Source organism: Leptosomus discolor, chromosome 3, assembly GCF_034619465.1.
Source record: "Leptosomus discolor isolate bLepDis1 chromosome 3, bLepDis1.hap2, whole genome shotgun sequence".
Classification (NCBI taxonomy): Eukaryota; Metazoa; Chordata; class Aves; order Leptosomiformes; family Leptosomidae; genus Leptosomus; species Leptosomus discolor.
Genome location: NC_141393.1, coordinates 47,047,273 through 47,072,539, shown reverse-complemented (window position 1 = coordinate 47,072,539; position 25,267 = coordinate 47,047,273). Strand labels below are relative to the sequence as shown.

The 25,267-nt window shown below is 37.8% G+C and overlaps 1 protein-coding gene across 1 annotated transcript in view; it reads left to right on the top strand.

Moving 5' to 3' along the window:
- Nucleotides 1-25,267, top strand: part of TTC17 (tetratricopeptide repeat domain 17) — a 60,791-nt gene that overhangs the window by 16,907 nt on the left and 18,617 nt on the right. Inside the window, exons 4-16 of the mRNA XM_086462611.1 lie at nt 239-350; nt 1,462-1,593; nt 2,266-2,375; nt 2,659-2,803; nt 3,183-3,322; nt 3,552-3,712; nt 4,026-4,138; nt 5,693-5,833; nt 6,275-6,390; nt 7,527-7,701; nt 8,279-8,356; nt 10,539-10,763; nt 13,304-13,490. Coding sequence (XP_086318737.1) covers nt 239-350; nt 1,462-1,593; nt 2,266-2,375; nt 2,659-2,803; nt 3,183-3,322; nt 3,552-3,712; nt 4,026-4,138; nt 5,693-5,833; nt 6,275-6,390; nt 7,527-7,701; nt 8,279-8,356; nt 10,539-10,763; nt 13,304-13,490 — 1,835 coding nt within the window. The remainder of the gene's footprint in view (nt 1-238; nt 351-1,461; nt 1,594-2,265; nt 2,376-2,658; nt 2,804-3,182; nt 3,323-3,551; nt 3,713-4,025; nt 4,139-5,692; nt 5,834-6,274; nt 6,391-7,526; nt 7,702-8,278; nt 8,357-10,538; nt 10,764-13,303; nt 13,491-25,267) is intronic.

The window sequence follows — 25,267 nt, the reverse complement described above, 5'->3', positions numbered from 1 at the left end:
TGCCGATACATTTTGGAGGCTATCCAAATGTTGATGTTTTCTCTAAAGAGAGAGAAATGTATTTATCCTCTAGTGGTGACATCCTGATACAATTGGGAAATGGCCTAATGTGCTCAAACACAGAATTTTTGTTACGATCAAATCAGAGTGCTGTGTCTGTCAACTACAATACTGTGTCTTATGAACTTTAGCAGTGTTTTAATCTGGAGTGTGCTGTGTTATGTTGTTATGTCCTCAGCCCTGAAGACTATATAGACACAAAGTCGCCAGTGCCTCCAGACCTGCAGCAGCCAGACTGTACAAAAGTTCTAGATCTTCCATACAGTATTCATGCTTTTCAGCACTTACGGGTAAGCGAGCAAATGCAAGTATGGCTTTTTTTCTCATCAGGAAGAGGAGTAGAAAACTCTTACTGGCAGTCCCAGTCAAGGTTGAAACGTATTGTAATCTTTCAAGACTGTTTCAGGCTTTTTTTAAAACCACAGTTGTGCCCTAATTAAACTGCCTGCTTATAGGAGGACAGTTCCATCAGATGTACAGATCCTGTTTCTCTCTTGTTATTATTTGCCTTATTTTAGAGGGCATTTTTAACAAAATGGAGTATTTTGTTTTCGTGACGCACATTTCATTGATAAAATGGTGGCTTTCCTTGGAAATGATTCTAACTTGTGAATTGTTGCAGTTGAAAATTGCAGAGTGCTGAAGAGGGTCCTTAAACTGTATAAAGATTCAGGGTCAGAAAATTGTTTGCAGGCATGTTGGTAGCTCCTAACATACTTGACTGTCTCTTTGGTATCTGAATGCCAAGGCCTATCCTGGAGCACGAGATAATTGTTCTTTACTAGTACAGAGTTCATCTGCTTTAGAAAGATTACAGTGGAAGTGTGGCGCCAAAATTGTTTTTGTCAATATGAGCAAATTTTCTAATGCAGACTCAGCTTTAGTGCTTATATCTTGTTATTTATTAACTCTTCATCTACAAATAAGGATTTTCTTACAGACGAAATAGGAACTGAAGTTTTTTAGCTCAATTCCTGGGTCTGGATGTACTTTTGAAAGGAGTTTGTTGTTGGAGAAGAAAGAAAGAGAAGAAGAGATGTAGGGGTTCTTTCATAGTGTGCATGTAACCTGACAAACATGAATTACGTGCTTCAGTGGTCGTTAGTGAAATCAGTAGCTGCCAGATACACAGTGCTACCAGAAATGAGTATTTCTCCTATAGCATTCACAAGCAGAGGCTGGTTTTGGCTGCTTCTAGTGTTTGCTGATTTATAATAATATACATTATTTATCTGCCAAAGGTGGCATTATCCTGTCAGGTCCCTAAGATCTTGATACAAAAGGATAATAGGAATGTAAAATAACCAAGCTGTGAATTTTCCTAGGAGTCATGCTTTTGTGGGTATTTCTCTAGTTTTAGTTAAAGTGCCAGCAAATACCTATATTCAATTTTTATTTTAGGGTGTCCAAGAAAGAGTTAATCTTTCCGCACCCTTGTTACCTAAAGAAGATCCAATCTTCACATACTTATCGCAGAGGCTGGGAAGAAGTATAGAGGAAATAGGTCATCGTATTTATGACGGACTAATGAAGGTACGAAACTATAATGTTACTGTATGAACAAAAAGAGTGCTAGATCTGTCTCAGAAAATTAGATATGCCTGGTATGTGCAGTCAGATCCAGTACTAGTTTTGCATATATATTTTTGGTTTACATTTCAGTTACAAAAGGCAGACTAAAAACATTTTCTGCTATGCAGGCAGAGGTAGGAGAAGGCATCAGCAAAGCCAGTAGATAGATACATGAGTCATTAAAGATAAGGGTATTTGTGTGGTCAAGCAAACCACATTGATTGCTTTGTCAAGGTAATAGGAGTTTTTAAACAACATTGCAGGTGCTTAAAGAACAAACAAGAAACAATAATACTGAAATGTGTATGTTTATTAAATGCCTTCCTGCAAAATATAGAAATCTCATTGAACTCCAGCTAAGCTGCTGATGCTTAAACTACTGTCACTTCTCATTTAGTCTCATTTTGAACTTTTACCTGTCCAAAAGGCAGAAGTTCTGTTTCTTTAATACATTTGTATGCTACTTCATTCTTCCTGAACATTCACAACTCTTTCCAAGTGGCAGCTTTCCACAAGAAGAGGATAACTTAGAGCAGTTTGCTGCTCAGCTTTCCATCACATAGTAAAATTAAAGCCCTGATTAACCTTTTAGTTCACGTCTTAGTACAGTTCATGTGTTTCTCTTTACCGCAGAACTCTTCTTCCTGGGTACTCTATAATATGGCTTCCTTTTACTGGAGAATAAAGAATGAGCCATACCAAGTGGTAGAATGTGCCATGCGTGCCCTTCATTTTTCTTCAAGGTAAGAATTGCTAGTGAAGATTTCTTCTCAGATTGCTTTTCTAGTTATCCTAATTAGTAAATAGATTTTAGTTTCTAAGACTGTATCCTAAGGAATAATCCGTGTTAGTTGTTCTTAGGCTTTATGTGCTATACAAAGCATATATATAGCTTAGATGTTTCTCTGTCGAATTACATATCCAGTGTGTGGCCGACAAACGAATGTGTCCTTATGCATGATTCTTACACAGTCTGATCTTTTTTTAATGTCTGTTTTTTCTTTTCATTTTCTTTCCCTCTTTTAGGCAAAATAAAGATATTGCACTGGTAAATTTGGCAAACATTCTGCACCGGGCTCACTTCTCTGCAGATGCAGCTATTGTGGTCCATGCAGCTCTGGATTACAGTGACCTCTTTACCAGCTATTACACTTTGGGAAATATATACGCAGTAAATACTATCTTTATTTTCCAAGACTTGTAGAAAACCGAGTATTAAGTAATATTTCTGGCTTGACTTGTAACGCTTTACTCTTTTACAATGTGTCTTGTGTTCCACATGCATTTCACACTTAATGTTTAAGATTCTGTCAAGATATTTTAATCCAAAAGTCTCTTTCAGCAAAGGTTTTTATTTGCGCTTGGAAATAAATTCCAGAGAAATTCTTCTGCAGCCTTTCCTTAGCAGGTAGAGTGGCTTGAGTTTCAGAAATGACAGGCTGCTTGTTACCACAAATTAAAATTTGAGTTAACAACTTCTATAAAAATGGAATATTTTTTACTAAATATTACTGAACAATGGCTAATTCTCTCTCTTGATTGTTCTTCAGATGCTTGGAGAGTACAACCACTCAGTCCTGTGTTACGATCATGCTCTACAGGCCAAACCAGGGTTTGAGCAAGCTGTGAAAAGGAAGCATGCTGTCCTGTGTCAGCAAAAACTCGAGCAAAAATTGGAAGCCCAGCATAGGTAACTAAAGAAGCATCCTAATGGCAGTTCATACAATCTCACTTTCATTGTTCTGTTGCAGCAATTATTTACATTTCAAATAGAATAATGATTTTCAACTTTCTGTGTTTATTTGATTATACATTAAAGTTATTCATGAGAATACTTTAGGAAAGGCAAAGTTGAAAATGTGCAACACTGTAGGAGAAGCTGGTTCAAAGTAAATCTTTTCTACTGTTGAATTTTCAAGATCACTTCAGCGAACATTAAATGAATTGAAGGAGTATCAGAAGCAGCATGACCATTACCTTAGGCAACAAGATGTTTTAGACAAGTACAAGCTCATCCAGGAGGAGCAGATCTTGAGGAACATCATTCATGAGACACAGATGGCAAAAGAAGCTCAATTAGGTACAACTTTTTAGAGTTCATGCTCATTATAGCAATGAAGAATTGCAGATATTCAGATTAATGTCAGAACATAACTTCTTTATATATTAAGGTGGCCCTGAGTGGCTGTTGTGTCTTGCTTATTAAAACAAGGGATTGCAATATGTTCTTGAACAGGGTTTTCTCGAGTCTTTCAAAGATGGAGTTTCCTCTGTGCTGATTAAATAAATAAAAAGGATTGACTGAATTTGGGGCAGCAGGGTTGACTCTATGCTGTCTTTGTCCCCTCGGAAACCTCACTTCTATAGTTAAAAAAATGTTTTGTGTTCTGCAGGGAACCATCAGATCTGTAGACTGGGCAACCAGCAGCATAGCCTGCACTGCCAGTGGGACCAGCCTGTTCGTTATCACCGCGGAGACATTTTTGAAAATGTGGAATATGTTCAGGTTTGTCTGTGAATTGATACCACTGCTTTAAGTTGCCTTATTAGCAAAATAGTTCCGTCTTTTGAGGCTTGCCAAAGGGGGTGCATTTTGGGTGTGGTGATTATAGTGAGAAATCATTTAGTCTCTTTTCCAGAGTGTGAAGTATTTAGTGCTAGTTTCTTTTGGTAGTTAATACAGGCCAAGATCGACTGTGAGTTACAAAAATTTAGAGGATTTATTGTATAAGACTTTGTTTTACTTAGAAAAGAGAACTATTAAAATTATTTGAATTGAAAAAAAATTATTTTAGTCCAAAGTCCTGGTTTCCTGTGATTTACCAGCCACTTCTATATTGACTCCTTTGCTTTTTTGACCTGTGCGGAACAGCGAAGTATTTCTTTCTAGGAAGTACAAGAATCCTCACTTGAGGAATTACAGCTTTCTCTTCCATAAATATGCTACATTTCAGGCATATTAGCAGGAGTGTAGTATGTTTCATTTTCTGGTTTAGCTTCCTTCAGAGAGGAAAAAGCATGAAGCAGCTAATGTTAATGGAGAGGCAAAGGTTTTCTAAGGAGTTATTCTTTTCTAATGTATGTGTGCTATATGGAACAAGAATTATTCTTTGGTGGAAAGAATGTTCCAGCATAACAGCTTAAAAGTGTGCTTAAAATAATATTGTATCTCTCCAGCCTTAAAGTGGATCAGTTTCTTTTGTTTATTACACTGGCATGACTTGAGCTACACAACTTTTGCATGCTTCTTCCAATTTAATCTTTTTTCTACCAGAAAAAGCACAAAGCTGCCATAAGCAATTAAAGGGACGAGAAGAGCTCAATGACATTGAATCTAGTGAGTGCTTTTGCAGCCCCAAAATAAGGTGTTAGCCTGGTTTTGTGAGTATTTGCTGGATGAGACAGTGCACCAAGGAAATCTGACACAGGAACATTGAGAAGTTTTGGAAGCAAGGTGTGTGCTAATACTGAAAATCCAGAACAACGGCCACCCAAGCAACACTGCTGCTGTTAGAACTACAGATCATGTAGAAAAGAAAAATAACTCCTTAGAAAACTTAAGATTATGGTTTCGTTTATTTTGCAATGTGGAATGTGTTTTGGAGTTTTCCCTTAACTAGTTTAAGAAACAGGAATCATTATTTTTAATTATGCGATGTTTTCCTCTTCCTGTTGTAATAATTATAAATTCAGATTATCAAGATAATTTTGCAAGCTGTGAGTCTTAGTAACTCCGACTTGAACTAGAGCTGTGCAGTCTAGATAAGTAGATTTTATTTGTGGTCTATTAGAAATGTTTGCTTGGTACCTTTTAGTATTTTTTTCTTGATTTGCACTTGTTGTTTTCGTTGTTGACTTACTTACAACATGAATATTACTTTTCCATGGTGTGAGTGGATCAAGAGGCTTAAATCTCCACTTTTTTTCCTGCTATGCAAATTTCAACTCATCAGTGAGGCTTAACTACGTAAATGATGGGGGAAAAAATAATGTGCAGTAATTCAGCCGGTAACATACAATCTCTTTTCTTTATTAAATACTGGTTTTCTGTTGTTTCTAGTTTGGTGAAGACTCTTCAACTTCTAGCATGACATCTGTGAATTTGGATCTTCATGCAAATCAAAGCGACCACAGCCAGTCTTTGCAGTCTTCCCCTGTTGCTCGTTCTGTCGTTTCAGTGTGGAGTGTAGAATCCAATAGAGTGAGTGAAGAGGATAAGCTTTGCCCTTTCAAAGAGGAGTTGTGAAAGAGTGAAGCTTGTCCTTGTTTCTGGGAAACTTCTTAGCGTTTAGACTACAGTTGTTACGTGTGGCAGCCCTGGAGAATGTAGCATTCTGAATTTCTTCAACATACAAGCATCTCTGTAGTTTCTCCATACCAGTTTCCCATCATTTGAAACTCTCCTACAGCGCGAGGGGGTTGTTCCTAGCTGCCTTTGTAAACATCTGCTGCAAATAAAGCAGTACAGCTGCGTAAAGATAGAAAACTGGACTGCTAATATTCCAGAAAAGATGGAAGAATCATTTTAAAGATCTCTGCTCTTTTTTTTCCACCAGACTATTCCTTATGTTCTTATTAGCCTGTTAATTAGAATATTAAAAATGTTGAGAAAATAATAAAAAATAATTCCTTTCCCCCTTAGGATAAACAGCATATTCTTTGGCCTCAGCGATCAGAGTGCATGAAATCTTTCCCCAAAATTCCTGATCCAGAAGAACTGCCAACCTATTTCCTGCCTCCAGAAAATAGGGGATTCAGGCAAGTGTTGATTTTTAAAAATCGTACTTGTAAATTTTCACACTAATGTCTTAATGAATATTTTCTTTTTGACGAGGACGGATGCAGTTAGTAATCAATGGCACAGACAAGTTCAGACCTTTTTCTCTGGCCGTTCCACAGATGGAGGGCGTTTTCCTTTATTTTCTTCGCTGTAACAGTCAGATCCAATTTCATGGTGATTCTTCCCTGGCCATTAGTACAGGGTGAATACATGAAATATCTACAATATTACTAAGAGAATGAGGATTTTAGCGCAAGTCTGAATGTCTTGCAGAGTATATTTAAAAAAAAAAAAAAAGACATTGAGAGAGAGAATGAGGTGAGTATCTATTTTGTAACTACGATTAACTGTTGTACATTGCATACATCCTCTTAGCTTTAGTTATGATAACAAAAAATTGTGAAGACCAGAAAATACTAGGAAAGGATTAGGAGTGGAAAGTCCTGGCTTGTTCCTTTGGGACAGAGGTAGAAAACCAGCTTAGTTGTGGAATAGTCAGTAATATTTGTTATTTCATAGGATAAAATAAATGTATCTAAGTTGCAATAGCTACCTTACATAGGTCAATGCAATTTCATATTACCCTACTCACTTAACATTATAATAGCAGTATTAAAGCTTTCTCCTCCTAGTCGGTATAGTTCTATATTGAGCACGTGTTAAAGCAAAGGTTCCCGTCCACAAATGTCCTGAAGCTTCGTTTGAGGGGAAAAAAAAAACAATAGTGTTCAACTTAGGATGTTCTTCCCAAGTAATTTGGTTACCTCTTGGTGTTTTTAGTTTAAAAGCCTTCAGCATTTTCTCTTTCACTTATCTATTTAGTCCTAAACTTCATACAATCCTTATTAGCATAATATGAGAACCTTCTGTGTCTTATGTCTGCTGCACTGTCCATTATTTACACATATTCTGTGCTTAAAAATGGAAAGTTCAAGACCTTATTCATGACTTTTCAAGGGAAGGGTGGTCTTTGAACTCTCCTGATTTGCATCTCATGTCTCATGGCGGTCTACAGCACGAGGCTTGTCAGTTGTTATACAGCTGATTCTTACATTTATAGACCAGTGACATGCAGCACATGCTATTAATTTGTCTTGGTTCTCCTTATTGCTAGAGTCCAGCCAATCCTGAGTATCCCAAGAGATACTGTTGGACGTGAAGAAACCCAGGCACCAGACTGTTCTTCTATTACTGGTGCTCGTAACAATGAATCTCTAAACATACTGGTCAAGGAACTAGACCGTAATCTGGGTTTGAAATTCAAGATGCCGGATGATCAAGCAAGACAAGTAAGAGACATTTTCTTGTTAGTTCTCTTCCATTTCAAAGTTCTCCTCTTTATTGCCTTGAAAATCTTACTCAGCACATGAAAGATACTGATAGTTGAAAGATTACTTGATATCACAAGCCAATCAGTACTTCCCAAAAAAGGAGAGCAAGTGCTTTCTAACAGGGCTGGGGAAAGGGAGAACTGGTCACTCAGCATAAGACTTGTCTGACTTCTTTCAAATGCTGTCCAAAAGCATGCAGAATTTGAAATTGAATGTACTATTTGAAATTACTGCTTTCTTTTAAAACTTCCAACAGTCATTTGACATGATTCATCTTCTTGGGGTTTCCAGTAACTACTGTATTCTACCAAGCTGGTAACTTTAGGCTGAGATTAGTCCTTCATATTGCTTTCTGAGATGGGCTGCTTTAATTGTTACATATTCACATCATCTATTTAGAACAATTTTTCTGTTTCTTTTTTTTCCCTTTACTAAAGGGAAGACTTAGGGAAGTGAGACTTGAATGACCCATGTAGATATATACTGTAAAATTTATTCAGTTGTTTAAAAAACATTTTAAATCTTTGCTGTCCAGGTTTTGCATTCTCGTATCAACAATCAAACTATTACACAGGCGAAGATAGGAGCATTTCTAGATCACGCCATGAGAAAGGTATGTTAAAAACTGTAGCATGAGATAGATTCAGAATTCTTATTTGAGGCTTGTTTCTATACTTCTGAAGAAGTCAGTCAGTGATTTGCAAGAAATAAGCTTATTTGCTGCCTGTAACTGAGATGAAACTACCTGAAAAATCCATGTTTACAAGTAAAGCACAAACATATAGAGAAGCATCCATTTGCTTAGTGAGGAGCAAACAGCCCTGTAGTTACTTGTTCTTGTTGTGACTGCAGGACATGGAGCAGCAATATATTAGCTAATCCTGTCAGCCATTTGCTTCACTGAGAGAAACAGCTCGGAACTACCCCACCCGCCTGCCTTTTGCTTTTCATCCTCTTCCCCACTACCCTGCCTTCCCCCCCACCCCACCTCCAAAGAAGCTAGCCCTCTGTCAATCTTCTGTCAGGATAATTAGCACTCTGAGGCAAAGAATGTACATCTGTATAACACCCTGTGGAATGCCACCTCCATATTGCGTGGGGGCTTTGAGAATCATCACAAGTCAGATGACAAGAAGCATTGAGATAGAGGTTGACTCTTTTTGACATGTCAAGCTGATATTTCTCAAATTAACTGTCTTGTACAAGTTGTGTCAAGGCAGTGTACGTATGTATTGGTTTTAGTCTAAAATCAGTACCATTTACTATGTGCATCTGTGTTACCCAGAAGAAAAATTAACAGTAGGAGTTGATTCCTACTATTATGCTGTTCATAACAGTCCTATACTTGTCTAATGTCTTACTGTTGCAGTGCATAGGTATTTTGGTTTTAACTGTAGTATTCTGTTGCCTTCATGCTACAAGTCTGAACTTCTCGGTCATTTAGGTGCTGATGTAAGAACATTGCTCAGTCATGCCTGTTCAGCTAATGATAAACTTTCTAGAGCAGGAGTGCCACAGTTGGTATCTTTATATTGGGAAAGACAAAGTGCTAATAACCTGCTGAGAATTTAGTTAAAGAAAGGTCATTGAGACCTGTGGAGTGCAATTCAATGAGGGGTTTGGCATGAGTAACATGCAAGTAATGTAATGTATGTGCATTGCAAAATAGGGGTGATAAATACCCTTACAATTATAGATTATGTAAGGTACTCTGAGGTAATATATCCTATTGATATCTTCCAGTTCATCTTGAACCAGAGATAGAACCTTCCTGTGTGAGGTTTTTTCTAAAATCTGGAAGAAAATCTTTGTACTGATTAACTTTTTCAGCACAGTATTACTATAATGCCAGCTGTATTGTGTTAATACAATACTACTGTAAAGATCCTTATCTGTCACACTTCTTTAATCCTAGCTGCATGTTTCCTGCTCGTGCATGCATTTGCATTTCAGGCATGTAGGTTGGATTGGACATTCATTTAAGTTGCTTTTATACTTTAAATTCTTTGTAGACTGTGGAATGCTGAAAATATTAAAAACTAGAATGTGTTTCTAAACCATTTCAAACTGCTTCATCTGAAAGTGAATGTTTTACATAGTTCTGTCTTCCTGTCAGTAGTTTTAAAGTTTTGCTATTTCTCCTCTAGGATGAATGTTTTTTCTGTTGTAGGTGAAAGAGGAGGAAGGAACATTCAAAGTGTATTTGACATTTCCTCCGTTCTTCCACCTGCCCTCACTTGTTGCTTGCTATTTTATAATCTTTAAACAGTATCTAATGCATGTCACTTGTCAAGTTTCATAAGACAAATAGGTAATTAAATCTAAGAAGAAACAACTCTGAAACCTTAAATTGACAGGAAGTCTTGGTATTGGATATAGGACCTGGAAGCACATCTGACTACAATTTGAAAGCTACCTGACCTTCAAATTGTAGCATTTCTACATGGGTCTGTATTAATGTAATTTTAAGCCTGAAGTGGCTCACAAATGTTGCTTCCTCAATTATCCCTTGTATATTTTAAAGAATTTTGTGGTCGTGGTATAAGACAGTCATATGAGTAGAGTGTGAGCAACTGCTGCTACTAAATTACAGTTCAGACTGTAAATCACGTCAATTTGAGTAGAGCAAATTGAATAATCAGCAGATTATTCAGAGTGTAATTTGTGTCTAGTTAGTAAGGTAGTGTGCAAGGGTGAATTTTGTTTGTTTGTTTCTTACTAAAGAGCGGACAATTCTGTCTTCCTGAGACACACCTCTTTGGGTGTTTTCATCCTTTTCCCTGACTCTCCTATAGCCAGAAGATCCTCTATGGCTTGTGCTTAATGAAGCTGGATTGTACTGGCGTGCAGTTGGAAATAGCACCTTTGCTATCACCTGTTTGCAAAAAGCAGTTAATTTGGCTCCTCATGAGTATCAGGACATCCCTCTGGTCAATCTTGCTAACCTCTTGATTCATTATGGTCTTCATTGGGATGCCAGCAGGCTCCTGCTGAAGGCGTTGGCCATCAATGCCTCTGAGGTAAGATGATGTTTTTTGTGTTTGTTCAGCAGCGAATGTCTTTTTCTTCATTATTTTCTAAATACATGTTTACTTACTTGTGCTTACTTACCTGTGCATGCGGTTCAACTTCCAGCTTGTGATTTGCAACAGATGTTAATTTTCATTTAAGTTCTTGATTGTGCTGGGAGTGATGCTTGTTGCTTTGAATATAAACATCTAGAGCAGAAGTTCTTCTAAAACAGATGACAGACTTTGCCTCCCAATACCTGTATCATCACCAGTGGCTCCAAGGAATCTAATCCTGGTGTTTTGGCAGCATTTACATCTAGAACAGAGATCCATAGTGCTGTCAGCATTTGTGGGAGCGTAGCTCACTGAAAACAGGCATGGAATGCTAGAGGGCCTGCACAAGGAAAACTCTGTTGAACAGTTTGTCTAAACTAACATAGTAGGCCTCAAGGACGCTTCGACCTTGAGGGTCAGAATAGAAGAATTAGAAGCTAACATCCGTGTGAGGCGGAACGCATTAGTATTAATAGTAAAGTGAAAGGTAGAAGCAGATGACTGATGTATGTATAGCACAATTAGAGTTTATGAAAAACTGCAAGTCATGATGACTTTGGAAAATTATGCTATATAAGAAAGTGCATCTGCACAATAAAATTAATTTCCTGATATAACTCATATTGAGTCTTTTGTGGGTTCTCCAACTCCCGTCTCCGCAAGCATTGTATCTTGATTTTTGAAACCCTTAAAGTAGCACATGTGTCACCAAGACCTTTGGCTGTATAGACACCTTTCTGTGCCACTTGACTATTTATCTGTACTGTTTTATTTGTCCCTAGATTTTGTCTATATACCTAGAGGAAAAGCTGTGTTCTAGTTGCTTGGTGACTTCCGACCGTAGATTCAAAACAGGTTTTTGTATAACATTTTGTAGGTTGTCACCTATGTCACATAGAAAGTTTCTCTATAAATTGTTTAAAACTACTGACTGGCCACAACAATTGTGAAAAGGAAGTGAGGTTGGGGGGCAGGGGTCACCTTTTGTCTAGCAAGCAATTTTGGTCTTACATGCGAGATGCTTCAGTTAAAAGTTCCAGTGACTTTTTCCCGTCCTTCTACCTCTGTAGTTAGATAAACAGAGAGCTTAAACCTGCTGGGCCGCTAGTCATCTAGCACATCAAAAAGCTGAAAACATAATAAGCTTTTTCAATGTAGTATTCAGGAACAATTTTGCAATTGTTGGAAAGGAATCTAGGGTGTTTTGGTGGCAGGTAGGAGTGCAAAAAGGAACTACAGAAAGAACTATGCTTGAATGCTGTGCCTTAAGAAGAACACTGGAAAGCCTTGGAGGGGAGAATCCTGGTATAGGATCATTAGGACCATGCTGCGTGAGTAGGGCTTTTCTTCAAAAACATTGGCGAGTCCTACCTCGTTACAATAATGCCTGCTGCTGATTTTTTCAGACATTCTCAGTCCTGTAATACCTATTATATCAAAAATATCCAGCAGGAGAATTTGTGCTTGAATAGTATTTCCTGGAATATGATGGAAAGTAAATATAAATTAAAATTAATTACAGCTACAGGAAGTGAAGGATGTGCTATATTAGCAAAAGCTTTAAAAAAGAAAAAAATCCTGTTGCTCAGTTTGCACCTTTTTCTGAATGGTGTTTAATAATACAGGCTAAGATGAGTTCAAAAAATTTAAGCTACTGATCAGTCTCCTCGTTTTCAGATAATGAATGTAAAATTATTTCAGTGGAAAAAATGACTGCTAAATTACAACATTATAGTCATTATTCTAGCATTATGCTGTTAATTGCAGCAAATTACTTTGCATAAGTGAAAGACTTTTCTGTCAACAAACAAAATGTAATGCTTTACCATGTGCCTGTATTAAAGTGCTAATTAAATTCTACCCAGCGAAAAAGGTGTTTATAGTTTGTACTTTAAAAAAAAAAATATATATTTTAGGGAGACTAGCCAAAAGCAGTGGCAAAAAAATATTAAGTTTTGTAAAGAATTGAAAGTAAACATCAATGTATACCGCTAAGCTAGTGTGACATTGGTGTTTTCTGTGACTTAGTTCTGCTCGAGTAAATCCTGAACACTCTTGACAAACGTCGTGCATCTGTCCTGCAAGAACGCTAGTAGTATTTTTACTTTTTTGCTGACTTTTAATCATGCTAAAATGTCTTCAAGCATTTCAGTTTAGTTCTTTGCTACTCTGTGCAGTAGCATTATGTTGGTGATGGATTGTAAGTATTTAATGCTTCATTTCAGCTTGTGTGTATTTAACAGCTGTTTTTCATCATAGGAAGATGGAATCCTGAAAACAACCTTATGTCAAAGCAGCTTTCGTGTAGCACCAATGCATCAAGCTTAGTTCTCCTTTCTAATAATAGGCAGTCCCTATTTAAGAAGTTTTCTAAATTCTTTCCAGCCAAATTTGGGAGGATGTGGATTGAGAGGGGTTTTTCCTAGTTGGCTTCAATTTTAAACAGTGAACATACTTATGCTGGGGTATGTTGGGGTTTTTTTTCCTCTTTGCAGCCCCTGACTTTTTTGAGCCTAGGAAATGCGTATCTGGCTCTGAACAACATTAGTGGAGCCCTGCAGGCCTTCAGACACGCGTTGAATTTGACGAGCGAGTGCTTGGAGTGTGAAAGCAGCCTGAAGATGATCCGCTGTTTGCAGTTTTATCCTTTTCTGTACAACATCACCTCTTCTGTATGCAGTGGTAAGCAACTGCTGAAAGATGGACCACAAGTGAAATAGTATCTGTTTGCCTTGGGTGTCGCACTTGAATTTCGTGATTGTTCTACTTTTTTCCCAAGGATCTTCCCTTTTGCTTTATAGTGCTTGGTCCCTATAAGGACCAAAGTTGAGGCACTGGTTTTAATGGAAAAGTTACAGTCCATTAAGAAGTGCTTAAGGATGACTTCTTAAATATCTAGAGGGCTGCCACTGAGTGCAAATTACTTCCCGAGTGTGTCAGTAGTACCTTAACAGCCTCACCAATATCTCTCACTGGTAAATGAGGAATGCTGGATTCAGTATTTCTGGAAGTGCACAGCTACTACTGCTAGGCTACTCAACAGCAGCTTTGTACATCCCTTTGAATTTTACAGTCAGATGGATATGTTTTCTTAAAGCTGAAGAATTTGTTGAAGCGCAGCTTAGTTTTAATTCATCTCCTTTCAGTGTGTTCAGTACTTTGGATGTCATTTTCTAGTGTTCTGTCTTTACAGAATAGACTATATTGTGTCAAAATTGTTTTCTTTATATGGGGTCTGTGGTCACTGCTCTTAACCCTCAAAAAATATGTAAGAAGAATGACTTTGAACCCAGTCTCTCCCCAAAAAATATTTTAAAATATTTGAGATAGAATGCTTTATTGTCCTTAGTGGCTACTTGTATTAAAACAAACAAACAAAAACAATAATAGCTTTTGGAGATGGATTCTTACATTTCAGTGATTCCACTGAATTTTTCAAGTGTTTTGTCTGTACTTGCCTGTAGCTTATATGCTGCTCATGAGCAATCTTTTAAAACATTTACGAACATATTTTGTAATCCCTTCTCTCTAAAATTGTTACTAAGATATCTTTCCATCTAATCTTTCCTTTGTTTTTAAATGAAAACCTCACGAGAGAAATGCTTTTGATTTTTAGTATTGCCAGGACTTCCTCTGAATTATTTTTTTTTTCATTTCCTCTCCGGTGGAAAGACATGGAGAAACTTCCTCTGGTTTAGTATCTAGAGTTATGCTGTCTAAACACAGACTAGAGGCCATCTATTATCTCCTCCGTATGGGTGATGCCACTGTATGTGGAATTCCAGGGCTCTGATTGACGACACATCAGTCGTGCAGAGAAATCAATGCTGTTTGGCTAACTGTAGTGTAGTAAGTGGTATTATGGCCCAACTGATAGGTCTCTTACTGAATTCCATACTGTCAACTTTCATTGAATCTCTTTAACATCAGATTGCCTTTCTTTTAAAAATCCTGACAGATACCATAAGCAGTGGTGGAACTTGCACATTTCCTCTCAAGAGACACTTTCACTGTTCTGGAAAAAAAAATTCAATGTTTGTTTACTTTCTATTAAGATCTTCTTTTAAAATGGCTGTAATTCACATGGTTAAAGTTATTATAGTCTTAATGATAGCCACTCTATTTTGAAGTTAAGCAGAAAGTAATTTAAAAGTATGTTCACAGAACTGAGAAGGTAACGAGCAATGGCTGTATTTGAACCCCAAAGTGATCTGTTACATAGTTCTTCTCTTTTGTATGCTTTTCTTCCTTAAACTTGTCGTAACACTTAAAAATACTCTCCTCTAGTTTGGCTGGTTCTTGGCTGCTGTTTGCATTGATTCCTGACCCAGGATGTTCATTTTTGAGGTCAACTATTACTGCATATGCTGTTCAGGAAGTTTGTGTTTGTTGAATGTGAGGAGAAACCCGTATCAGAAGTGCTTATGAGAAAAGTGTTATCTTTCCTGTTTTGCTAGCTTGGCCACAGGTTAAAAAAGAGAGTGTGAATATATTCATCTGATACGCTGGGGTTGGTTTTGTTTGTTAAGGAATCTGTGAAGCTGCTAAATCCAGAAAGAGCTGAATATCCTTTCCTTAGCATGTTAATTTGCTCATTAAATTTCTGTATTCCGGTATTTAAGTATTTTACTCTATATTTATACTTTTGCCTTTTTCTGGAACTCTTCCTGCCTTAATATTTCTTTCTTTTTCATTTCTATTTATAATATCCTTTAGGTCATCTTTTGTCTGAGTGCAAGAAACCTGAAAGTGTGAACCTGACAAATAGTGTAAATGTTCCTTGTACATTCTTGTGCCAAGTGTAAAATAAACATACTGGTTAATTCAACCTTGATGATGATTTGTGCTTTAAGTCAAAACTCAGAATACCAAAATGGAAAGGTAGATTTGTCTATCTTATTTTCATAAGGTTTGGGGAAATTTTTTTTTTTTGCCCCCCCCACTGTAAACTTCAGCTGACTCGAGATGAACCTTGACAGGCTGTGTGAAAGAGAGGTTAAGTCTCCAAACCCAGAATTATTTCAAAAATGCTTATGCAGTAATCACTCTTCACCCTTACAAGTATCCTGAAATTTTGGGAGTCTTCTGTTCATCCTTCAGTCCAAAAGAAAACAATTGAAAAGAGATTGTAAGTTTGAATTTTGACCTTACATACGTACTACGATACTATATGCAATTATTCAACTGCTATGTAGAACCTAAAAAATGCAAACTGTATTTAGATGCCAATATTTAATATGACCTGTTGCACTTGCAGCGTTTGTTAAAATATTAATATCACATAGACTTACAAGGTTCCTAGAATAACATAATCTGCTCTTGTTTGGCTCCATGACAGACTGGAAGGTACATTTTAATGACAAGATGCAAGCTGAACGCTACTTTAGCACATCTTTCTGGACTTTAGGTAGAGAGCTAATGCAGCACATTTTTGAATACATGGATCAAATGTATGCCTGACAATCCCAGTCTCACTGGATTGTTACTTCAGGAGATTTTCACAGCCTTTCGGATCATGTGTTGCTGCATGGGGACATCTGATACTGAATTTAGTTTGTCCTCTTGTTATTGGGTGCTTGGTGGCATGTCATAACTATTTCTGTCCTTTGAGATGGATATGTTATGCTGAAAAATTTACCAAGAAATTGGAATATCAAATGATGTCTTTGGTTTAATATCTTGTTTGGATAATCATTCATTCTGTATTTCTGAAAGTAACAGCAGTAGGGCTGCCTGTGCTTTGGGTTGTAGGCCTATGTGATAGCTGGTTTTGCTTTGCCTGTCAAAAGCCTCTATTCATGCAAACTGAACTAACTAGCGAGACACGGAGTTCCTTGCTCTGCTGCTGTGAACCATTGGCAGAATCCAACAAATGGTCAGTGGGAGTTACATGCTAGCATGGGATGGAATATGGGATCAAAAATCTGAATTTATAGTCTGATTATTTTATTACAGTATGTGCGTGGTGTATATTTCAAATAGGTGAAATAGGAATTTTCTCAAACCTGTTGGGACATTTGCTCTTAGCACAGGACTTTGGAAGTGTGATACACTAATGCTGATTTGTTGCATGCTTGCTTACATGCTCCTGTCCATACTGCTGCCTGGTACCTTTTTTTTTTTTTCCCCTAACTTACCTCTGTTCTAGATTTGTATTTCAAACCCGTCACTTAATGCATGTGAGAAGAGGACTTAAAATCCTCAGAGCAACACTTTTCTATTTAACTTCTGCCTCCTATATTGAAGTTTGTATAAATGTTTGGTTTCATTGGAAAAGGCTTTCTAAATCTGCAAAGGTTTTTGGTGGGTTTTTTGCTTATGGAGGAGGTGTGTGAAGTGTCCAAAATTTAGTACAACTGTATCACCTACAACATGTATTTTAGGCAACTGCAGGAGTTCAGTCAGTTGCAACTAAAATGAATATTATACAGCAGCAGTGCTGCAGTGCTACGTATGCCTCTGTTACTTGGACCAAGAGCCCACATGCTGGCTTATTCCCTAATAACTGAGAAAATGTTCGGAAGACTTCGTTGTTACGAGATTATCCTGTGGTGGTCCTTCTAGAGGTGACTTGGCAGTGTTAAGGCTGTTGCTACTGGATGATCAACTGTTATGTTAGTGGCAAGTCAGTTCCTGAAGCATGTTAAGTAGCAGAAACTTTATGTTGTTTGACAGGTACCTAAGCAGCCATGTCTGACACACAAATAACAGGACCAAGAGGCTTGTGTAACAAGTGTAAAAAAACTTAATGTGAAAAACATGGTCAGCTCTCAGAGCTGCAGAAATGAGATACTTCGGCTTTGTGCTGCTCATTCAGCTAGTAGAGAAAGCCAGAATGATTTTCGTCCGGTATTGAAATGGTGTATTGCCATGATTTGTTTTGCACACGTTTATGGCTTAAAAAATTTCAGGTAGCTTTTATCATACGATAAGGTCTGTAGAGGAATATCTAACTAATGCCTGAGGAAGTGTTCCTGTGGCACTTCATTGGCTGATGTGAATATTCAGGTGTTGTCAAGCCTTATTAAAGAGGTTACAACATACTAGAAGCATATTTATGGTGTGATGGCCAGCTGACCATTGAAACATAGTGATTTGTTAATTGCTGTTGCATAGGCCTTTTCCTTATGTTTATAAACACAGCTGCTGCTTGGACAAGCAAAAGCCATTTGTACTCAAAATATTTTTACCCGACTGTAAGCATCTGCCTCTGGCAGTTCCAATTCAGTATGAGCTCATGCACCTCATGTTCTTTTAGACAGGATCCAAATTCAAGCTCTTAAACTTTATCAATAGATTGATGGTATTCAAAACATGAAGCACAACTTCTTTCATGCTTCTTTAGTCTCACTGTCTTTCATTACTTGGCAGGATAGTGCTTTTATAAAAAGCTTGTGCTGCTCTGTTGCAAGCAGAGGCAGTGTGAGTACGTTATGAATGTATGTGCATGCCATCAAGATAATCTGAATGCTTTTATGTAATGAGTGTGTGTGTTTGTGAAAGCAACACACTTGTTTCCTTGCTTTGTGACTTAGATACAGCCATAGCTTAATGATCCGCTTTAGGTATGGCCATAGTGCCCTCTTGTGGTACGGAAACCCTGTGCCACATGAAATCAAAAGTCTTGTTTTATTTCATCTCCTTCCTCTTCAAATAAAACATGGGGAGAAGGTATGTGATCTTTTAAGTGGATGGATTTTCCTTTGTCACCCAGCACTTCTTACAAAGTTAATAAGCTTAAACCTTTAAGCAAATTGACCTGGAGAGGAGAGGTTGACCCGAGAAGAGAATCTCTGCTTGAAACTCTCATAGTAGGCTTATGGACAGATTAAATAACTTGCTTAAACGGTGATGTTGATTTCAGCCTCTGACTCTAACTTGACAGCTGTAATCACTTTGAGTTTCCTGTAGTGGTTTCAGATACACAAACACTAACCAAAAGCGTCACATACATTTTCTGTACGATAGTGTGTTAAAACATAGAGATGTGAAATAATTTGCATTTTCAAATGCACCTTTCACTTACTCAGTGATCCCCTACAAGCTATGACTGACTTGATTGTCCTTCTATTTGCTATAGCATGAGGTCCTTTTAGATGCTTTTATCATAACAGCATTTTAGTTTCCTCCTTCTCAAGCTGCTGTATCTTGTTCCTCCAAGGAGTGCTCATCACTTAGAGTGTTAATAGGTGGAAAGAGGGGATGTTTACTCTTGGGGCAAAAAATGTTGAGCTTAGCTTGGATTTTAATCTTGTTTTAGCTGAAGCAAAAGGCCAGAATCCATACCAATTGTATGGGATTCTTAACTGAATGCTATGTTTAAATATGTTTAAAATCCAGCTTTTTCTTTGACTTGCGTATTATGTGAAGGCAGAATTCTTGAGTGCTCCCAAGCCTTATTTAGACTATCATAAATGTCAGTACTTGTTTATCTGATTATATTAATGGGATGGGATCTGTGACTATTCATTTCTCTGTTACTTTTACTCTCTCTCCATTGCCTTCTGGGAAAGTTCATCTGTATAAACAGAATAGTCAACCCTGGTAGGGTTTTTAAACAAGCAGAATTCTGTGAAGCATGCGAACAGCTTGTCAGAGCTCTCGGAAACACATCATGGCAAATGTTTGCTTTGTCATTTAATAGTAGCATAGAGAAAATGGGCTTTGTCTTAAACAGTAGCAGGTCAAAAATCAATGTTATAATTTGAGGTTAAATACTCGGTTTCTTATTTCTAGCCCCTACACACACATGCATGCACCTGTGTGCATGTTTACCCTGCAAGTTCAACCTGGGATCTGAAAACCAAGCTGGATTCTTTCTCCCTCGACCACCTCTGGCAACAGAGATCATAGAGTGTCAGTCCATCTGAAAGATCTGTTGGTGCTGCATAAGTGGAATCTAGGTTGCCCTATTTGGGCTCAGCAGTGCTAAAGGAGTAAGAGGAAGTTAAATTGTACCTTGTAGAATGAAAACATCTTGCTGAATGCAGGCAGGTGAGAGATCCAGAGAATGAGGACTCCTTTTTGTCCTGTTGGAGGCAGGCATCCATAGGGGGTGGGGGGTCACGAAATGTCAGACATGTCCTCTGACTGGGAAATCCTGGGGAAATCTTCTGTGAGAATGTGCTCGGTGGGAATAACGTGACCCAATTATTCTTTCAGTTTTGTGCTACTGTTTCTCCATCACTAATCCAGCGAGGGAAGAAGCAGTTCCTACCATCTACCTTTACTGCAATACTCATGGCATTCCTAGAATTTCAGTGCTCTGATCTAGAAGATAGTTGACCAGGCTTTTTGCTGCTTTTTACTGTTTGATTTGATGCCTGCCGTATAAATCAGATCTGTCCCTGAAAAGTCTCTGTTTAACGTCTCTTGAGCGGCTGAAGGAAGTTGAAAGTGAAGGACCTCGCCCTGATAGTGCCATGCCAAGCTCACTTTGAAACCTGTCTTTCCTTTCCAAGGTCCATGTATTTTTCTTCTCAAAACTGCAGAGATGTATAGATTGAGATTCTTCAATGTAAAAATCAAAGAATGTGGTGCTATGTTAAACATGGCATTTTTAGCTACACCAGTATCCAAAGGTTGATGCCCACTGCTTATGCTGTTGCTTCCAAGCTACTGCTTGCTGGAAAGATGTTCGTTGTGCCTCTTAATGGTTTCTGTAACCAGCAAACAAAGCGTGATGTCTTAAGTATATCTCTGTTGCTCAAATGTCATTCTCTTTTGGATTTGTTGAACATGCTAATGGGTGAATTCGGTTTGCAGCTTCTTTTTATGCTAACATTAGGTTATTTCTTTACGTGATGCAAGGTTTGGCTTGGTAGCTTACGAACTTTGCTTATTTACAGCATGACAGCATGCCTGACGACTTCTCTCAACAGTCATCGGTCTCACTTTGCGTCATGCTCTGTTGAGAATGGTATGCCTACAATATCTAGCATTCTCTATATATGCTGTCTTTTCCCAGGATCAGAAGGCTGCAGGCTAGCAGAGAAGGGAGAAGAAAGCTGTGGCCTCAGTTGCAGGAGTAACTGAGGAAATGAGGATAGCACAGTGGAAGGGAATTTAGAACTGTAGGAGAGTTCAGTGAGAGTTTACTGATGCAAAACTATTAACATACAGGGAAGGAAAAGCAGTACAATATTAAACTAAATGTAATGTGACACTTCCCATTTTTATCTGCCTTTATAGTGCAAATAATTCTTCATGATGTGTTGTCTGGATCCTTCAGTTATTCAGCATAAACACATGCTAATGTAGTAGGGGGAGGAGGATCATCAGGGGTTAGAGTGGAAGGGAGAAGGTTCTTTTTCCAACTAAACTTTTCAAAAGATACCTTCAGTTATCAGAGGTAGTAACATTTCTCTGCAATGTTTTTGGTGCTTTTTGGTGATTGGAATGTAGAGAAAATGAGACATTTGCTACTGTCTGTGTCTTCATCTCTTTTTTAGGAGGCTGCTTTTGCCAGTGACTGTTTCTTGCCCATAGCTACTGAAAGTTCTTACTGAACCTGAATAGCGTCCGCTGCCTAGAGGTGGACCTTTTTAAAAAGGTCCAACAACTGCCTATGTTCAACAGTCTTTTTAGGAGGAATAGTAATTCCCCAGCTACATCTCCAGGAAGATATAGTTGCACGAACAACTTCATAGTAAAGCTGTACAGAGTGAATTAGTGAGTTGGTTAAAGCACGTTTGGAAGAGAAAGAACATGTGACCCCCACTTATGGGAGAACAGACAACACATAGTTTAGTGTCATTAACAAATGGCCATGGCCTTGAAGGCTGTATTCACTTGGCTTAAGTCTGAGAACTTGTAAAGTGGTGATGTGTAGCCTCAGCCTGTAATGAGTCATGTAGCGATTGTCTCAAAGCAGCATGCAGTGCCATGTGCTCGGATTAAAATGAGCACTGCATGCTGAGCCATGCAGTGCCAGGCACTTAACTACCCCTGATCTGTCTATTTTATTGATTTGTTTTTTCCTTTTAAGGTTTGTTGCCTGATTCCTGTGAGTTTGTGTTGTGCTCTGACTGTCCTCGAAGCTTTAACTCTGTCATCTGTTCTGGCTACTAGTGACCGAAACTGGGACAATTCAAAGTTTCCCTAGAGGAAGACATTGATGTTTCTTGAATGCAACAGTTTTGGGGAGAAGAGACATTCTTCCAAAAATTCCTAGTCTTTCTGCAGGCACTGTTCTATAGCTTTGTACTATTCTGGCAGTATGAGTGGAGTATTTTGCTATTGAATGCTAAACTAGAGTTGGCAGTATTCTTGTCAGACTTAACCTTCTGCAGGTATTCTTTACTTGGACTCAAGGAGAGGCTAATCTGATTCTGCTTCTTCATGGAGTTGTATAGAATGTGTCCTGTCAGACAAACTGACACTTAAAAGCTGTCTTAGGTTAATAAGGGGCATACCTACCTGACCAGTTAACACATTGTTTTGCTATTTGAGTATGTCAGTGTCTCTGCTTTGGTCTCCAGTTAGGAGGAAGATTGCATGGATATCTATCCAAATAAATTATAAATTGTCATGGATCAAGTCTGACTATTAATCTGCTCTTATTGAGCAGTATAACCTAGTGAAGAGATAGATAAACATAAATACAGCTGATCAAAAATATTTTCTTAAAATTATGAAGTCAGGACCCTGTGAAATACTGTTTAAATTCCAATGTATGGTGCAGACCTCACAGACAGAGTGGTAGACAAAAGACATACCTAAGGCCATTACTTGGCTTTACAGTGTCAACCCCATATGTTGAGAGAAGTGGAAAGTGAATGGTGACTCATGACAGGGTTAGTTAACTGTTGTAGATTTTAACTACATGATGCCATTTCTCATGAGTGGGTTACTCTTGTACTTAAAGTTCCTTTTAAACTTGAGTTCATAGGTGCTATAGGATCTAACAGGATCTAACAAAATATTTAATGTTTAGTATAAGAAGAGGTATATGGCTTAAGGTGGAGGAAAGAGCAGAAAGAGCAAAACAAATGCAGGTCACTGTTGTCTTTGCTTATGCTAGTGATCCTTAAACTAAGAATTTCCATGGCTTAATCCGAAACAGATTTCGGAAGTGTGTTGTGTGCAGGGAGCTAAATATTAGTCATTCAGTATTCATAGCATACCTTACACTGTGATCTACTGTGGGTGAGTGTTTATAAGTAACTATTTTCTTATCTGACAGTAAAAAAAAAAATAACTGGCACATAGGAGAAGTCACCTAGGGCAAGCCTTTGTCTTCAGAACTTCCATGTGCTTGTTTCCCTTGCTTGCTTTCCCCAAAACAACAACAACAAAAATCAAGCTATTCTTGAGACACAGGCTGAAATTCAGACTGGAGTACTACTTACCTTCCTACTCTTATATGTAGGACCAGGGTCCCCTGAAAGAGATATTTTCTAGTCTTTTTTATCCACTGACAGGATTGGAGAGTTTAAATTTAGATGTTTCTATGTTTGGGGCCCTATTGCCAGACGCCGTAGAGCAAGTTACTGCTTCTAGATGTGCATCACCAAAAAAAAAAAAAAAAAAAAGAGCTCCTATTTTAGGGGGTGGTGAGGAAGGAGGAGAGTGAAGGCTTTAGGTAGTCAGCCTCTGATTTTCCCCTCCCTGTTTTTAACTATGGAAGAGGTTTGAGGGGGAGGGTTGACATTTTCTGCTCTGTTATAAAGTAGCCTACTGAATTCTTCAAGATGTTTTGCATGCATGTCCCATATTAAACTGCATTGTGTTCTAATTTAAATAGGTTTGTCTTCCTCTTTAGATTTTTTTCCATGTTTTATTTATCACTTCTTTATATTTCATAAGGAGAATTTATGTGCTTGCTCATCAGGGACTTGTCTGTTACGCAGTGGTGAGGTATTTCTCTCACTTAATATGAACAAAAAATCTGGTTATATATTGTTGGCATTTGTATGTTTTGAAAGGTTTAATCTGAACTACTGTAATGAGACAAATAGATAATCTTTAAATCTATAGCTAAGCCAATTTAGAGTCATCTTTTGGCTGCAAATCAGATTTAAAAACTATTTCCCTATGAGTGATAACAGTTGTTTTACTATATAATCCTCTTAATTGAAAACCTGTTGTTGGAATAAATAATAAAAAAGAAAGAACTTTTGTATGCTTCATTTTGTCTACTTGAGTTTAAAGTTTGACCGCATAAATCCTCATCCTGTTTTTTGCTATGCATCAAACCAAAGCTTGTTAATGTAGCACGTACTTCTGACTACTCAATTTTTGAGCATGCCTCTGATCATCTTTGAAGAAGGGCCGCTGACTGCTCATCTAAGGGAGGAATTTAGAGAAGAGGTAGGAATTTATGAAAATCAACTTTTAAAATACTTCATATTGCTTCTCATTATTTGTTCTCTATACTTAGCTTTTATTTTTCACTTAGCAGTATGTCCTGTCCTTTGAAAATGTTTATTTTTGTCCTGTAACTTCCAGTTTTGCAAAGGAGGGTTTATATTAAAGGAAAAAGCTAAAAATGAGCAGTGTTCTGTGTGGGGAGAAAACACACCAAAAGTTCAGTCTAAATTTTGGGCCCTACACTCATCATTTTCTGCCAGTACCCATGTTGATACTTGAAGTACTTGACCAGAGAGGGAACTTATTACAATCAGACCTTCATTGTTCCAGTATAGTAGCTATGATGGTATGTGGGTAGTAGGTACTTCTTTAGTGATTTGTCCAGTATGTTACAACTGCAAAAGGTACTGGAGGTACCTTTTGTGTTACTGTTAGGGAGCCGAGTCATGCCTTGTTGGAAAGTAGCAGTAATGCTGTTGGGTTCAGAATAAGCAGGACTGACTGCTGTTGGGTGGTCTGTTTGGCTTTTCGAGTCTGCAACAAGGCTTCGAACAATTTTACGCTTCTGCAGATACAGGTTGCCAGTCTGCTTTGTGTCTTTCCTGGGTCCTGTAGTGCACAGTGAATAAGTAGTAGGACTTGTGTATTTCTCTTCAGTTAAATATAAACCTATCAAACATTCACAGGTCAGTATTGCATAGCCAGCTAATTGTAATTAAGAACTTCTGCTTTTTTTCTCCCTTTGCTTCCCTGCTCTGTTTGTCACTGTGTTGATCATTTTTCACTAAAAAAACCCAAGAACTCTTTAGGTTTTTTGGTGGGTTTTTTTACACTTGTATGTGTGGAAACCACCGAAATTTCTTTGGTATTACTTCTGGAGCCAGCACTGTCTTGCAGTTCAGCAGATATGGCTTGTGACCATTCTGTAATGTTTCTGATGACGATTCTGTTCAGTCATAAGTGGTTTGCAATTTCTTCTTGCAAAGCTCAATCGTGGGATTAATTTTGAAGTGTAAGTATATATTTTTTTAGGAGAACAGTAAGGAAAGGAATGCATGAATTTTAGAGGAAAATCTTAGTTAGAAACATGGTAATTTATAATTAAGGTGAGCAGAGCAGCAATAGCTGCTAAAGCCAGGTCTCTTCTC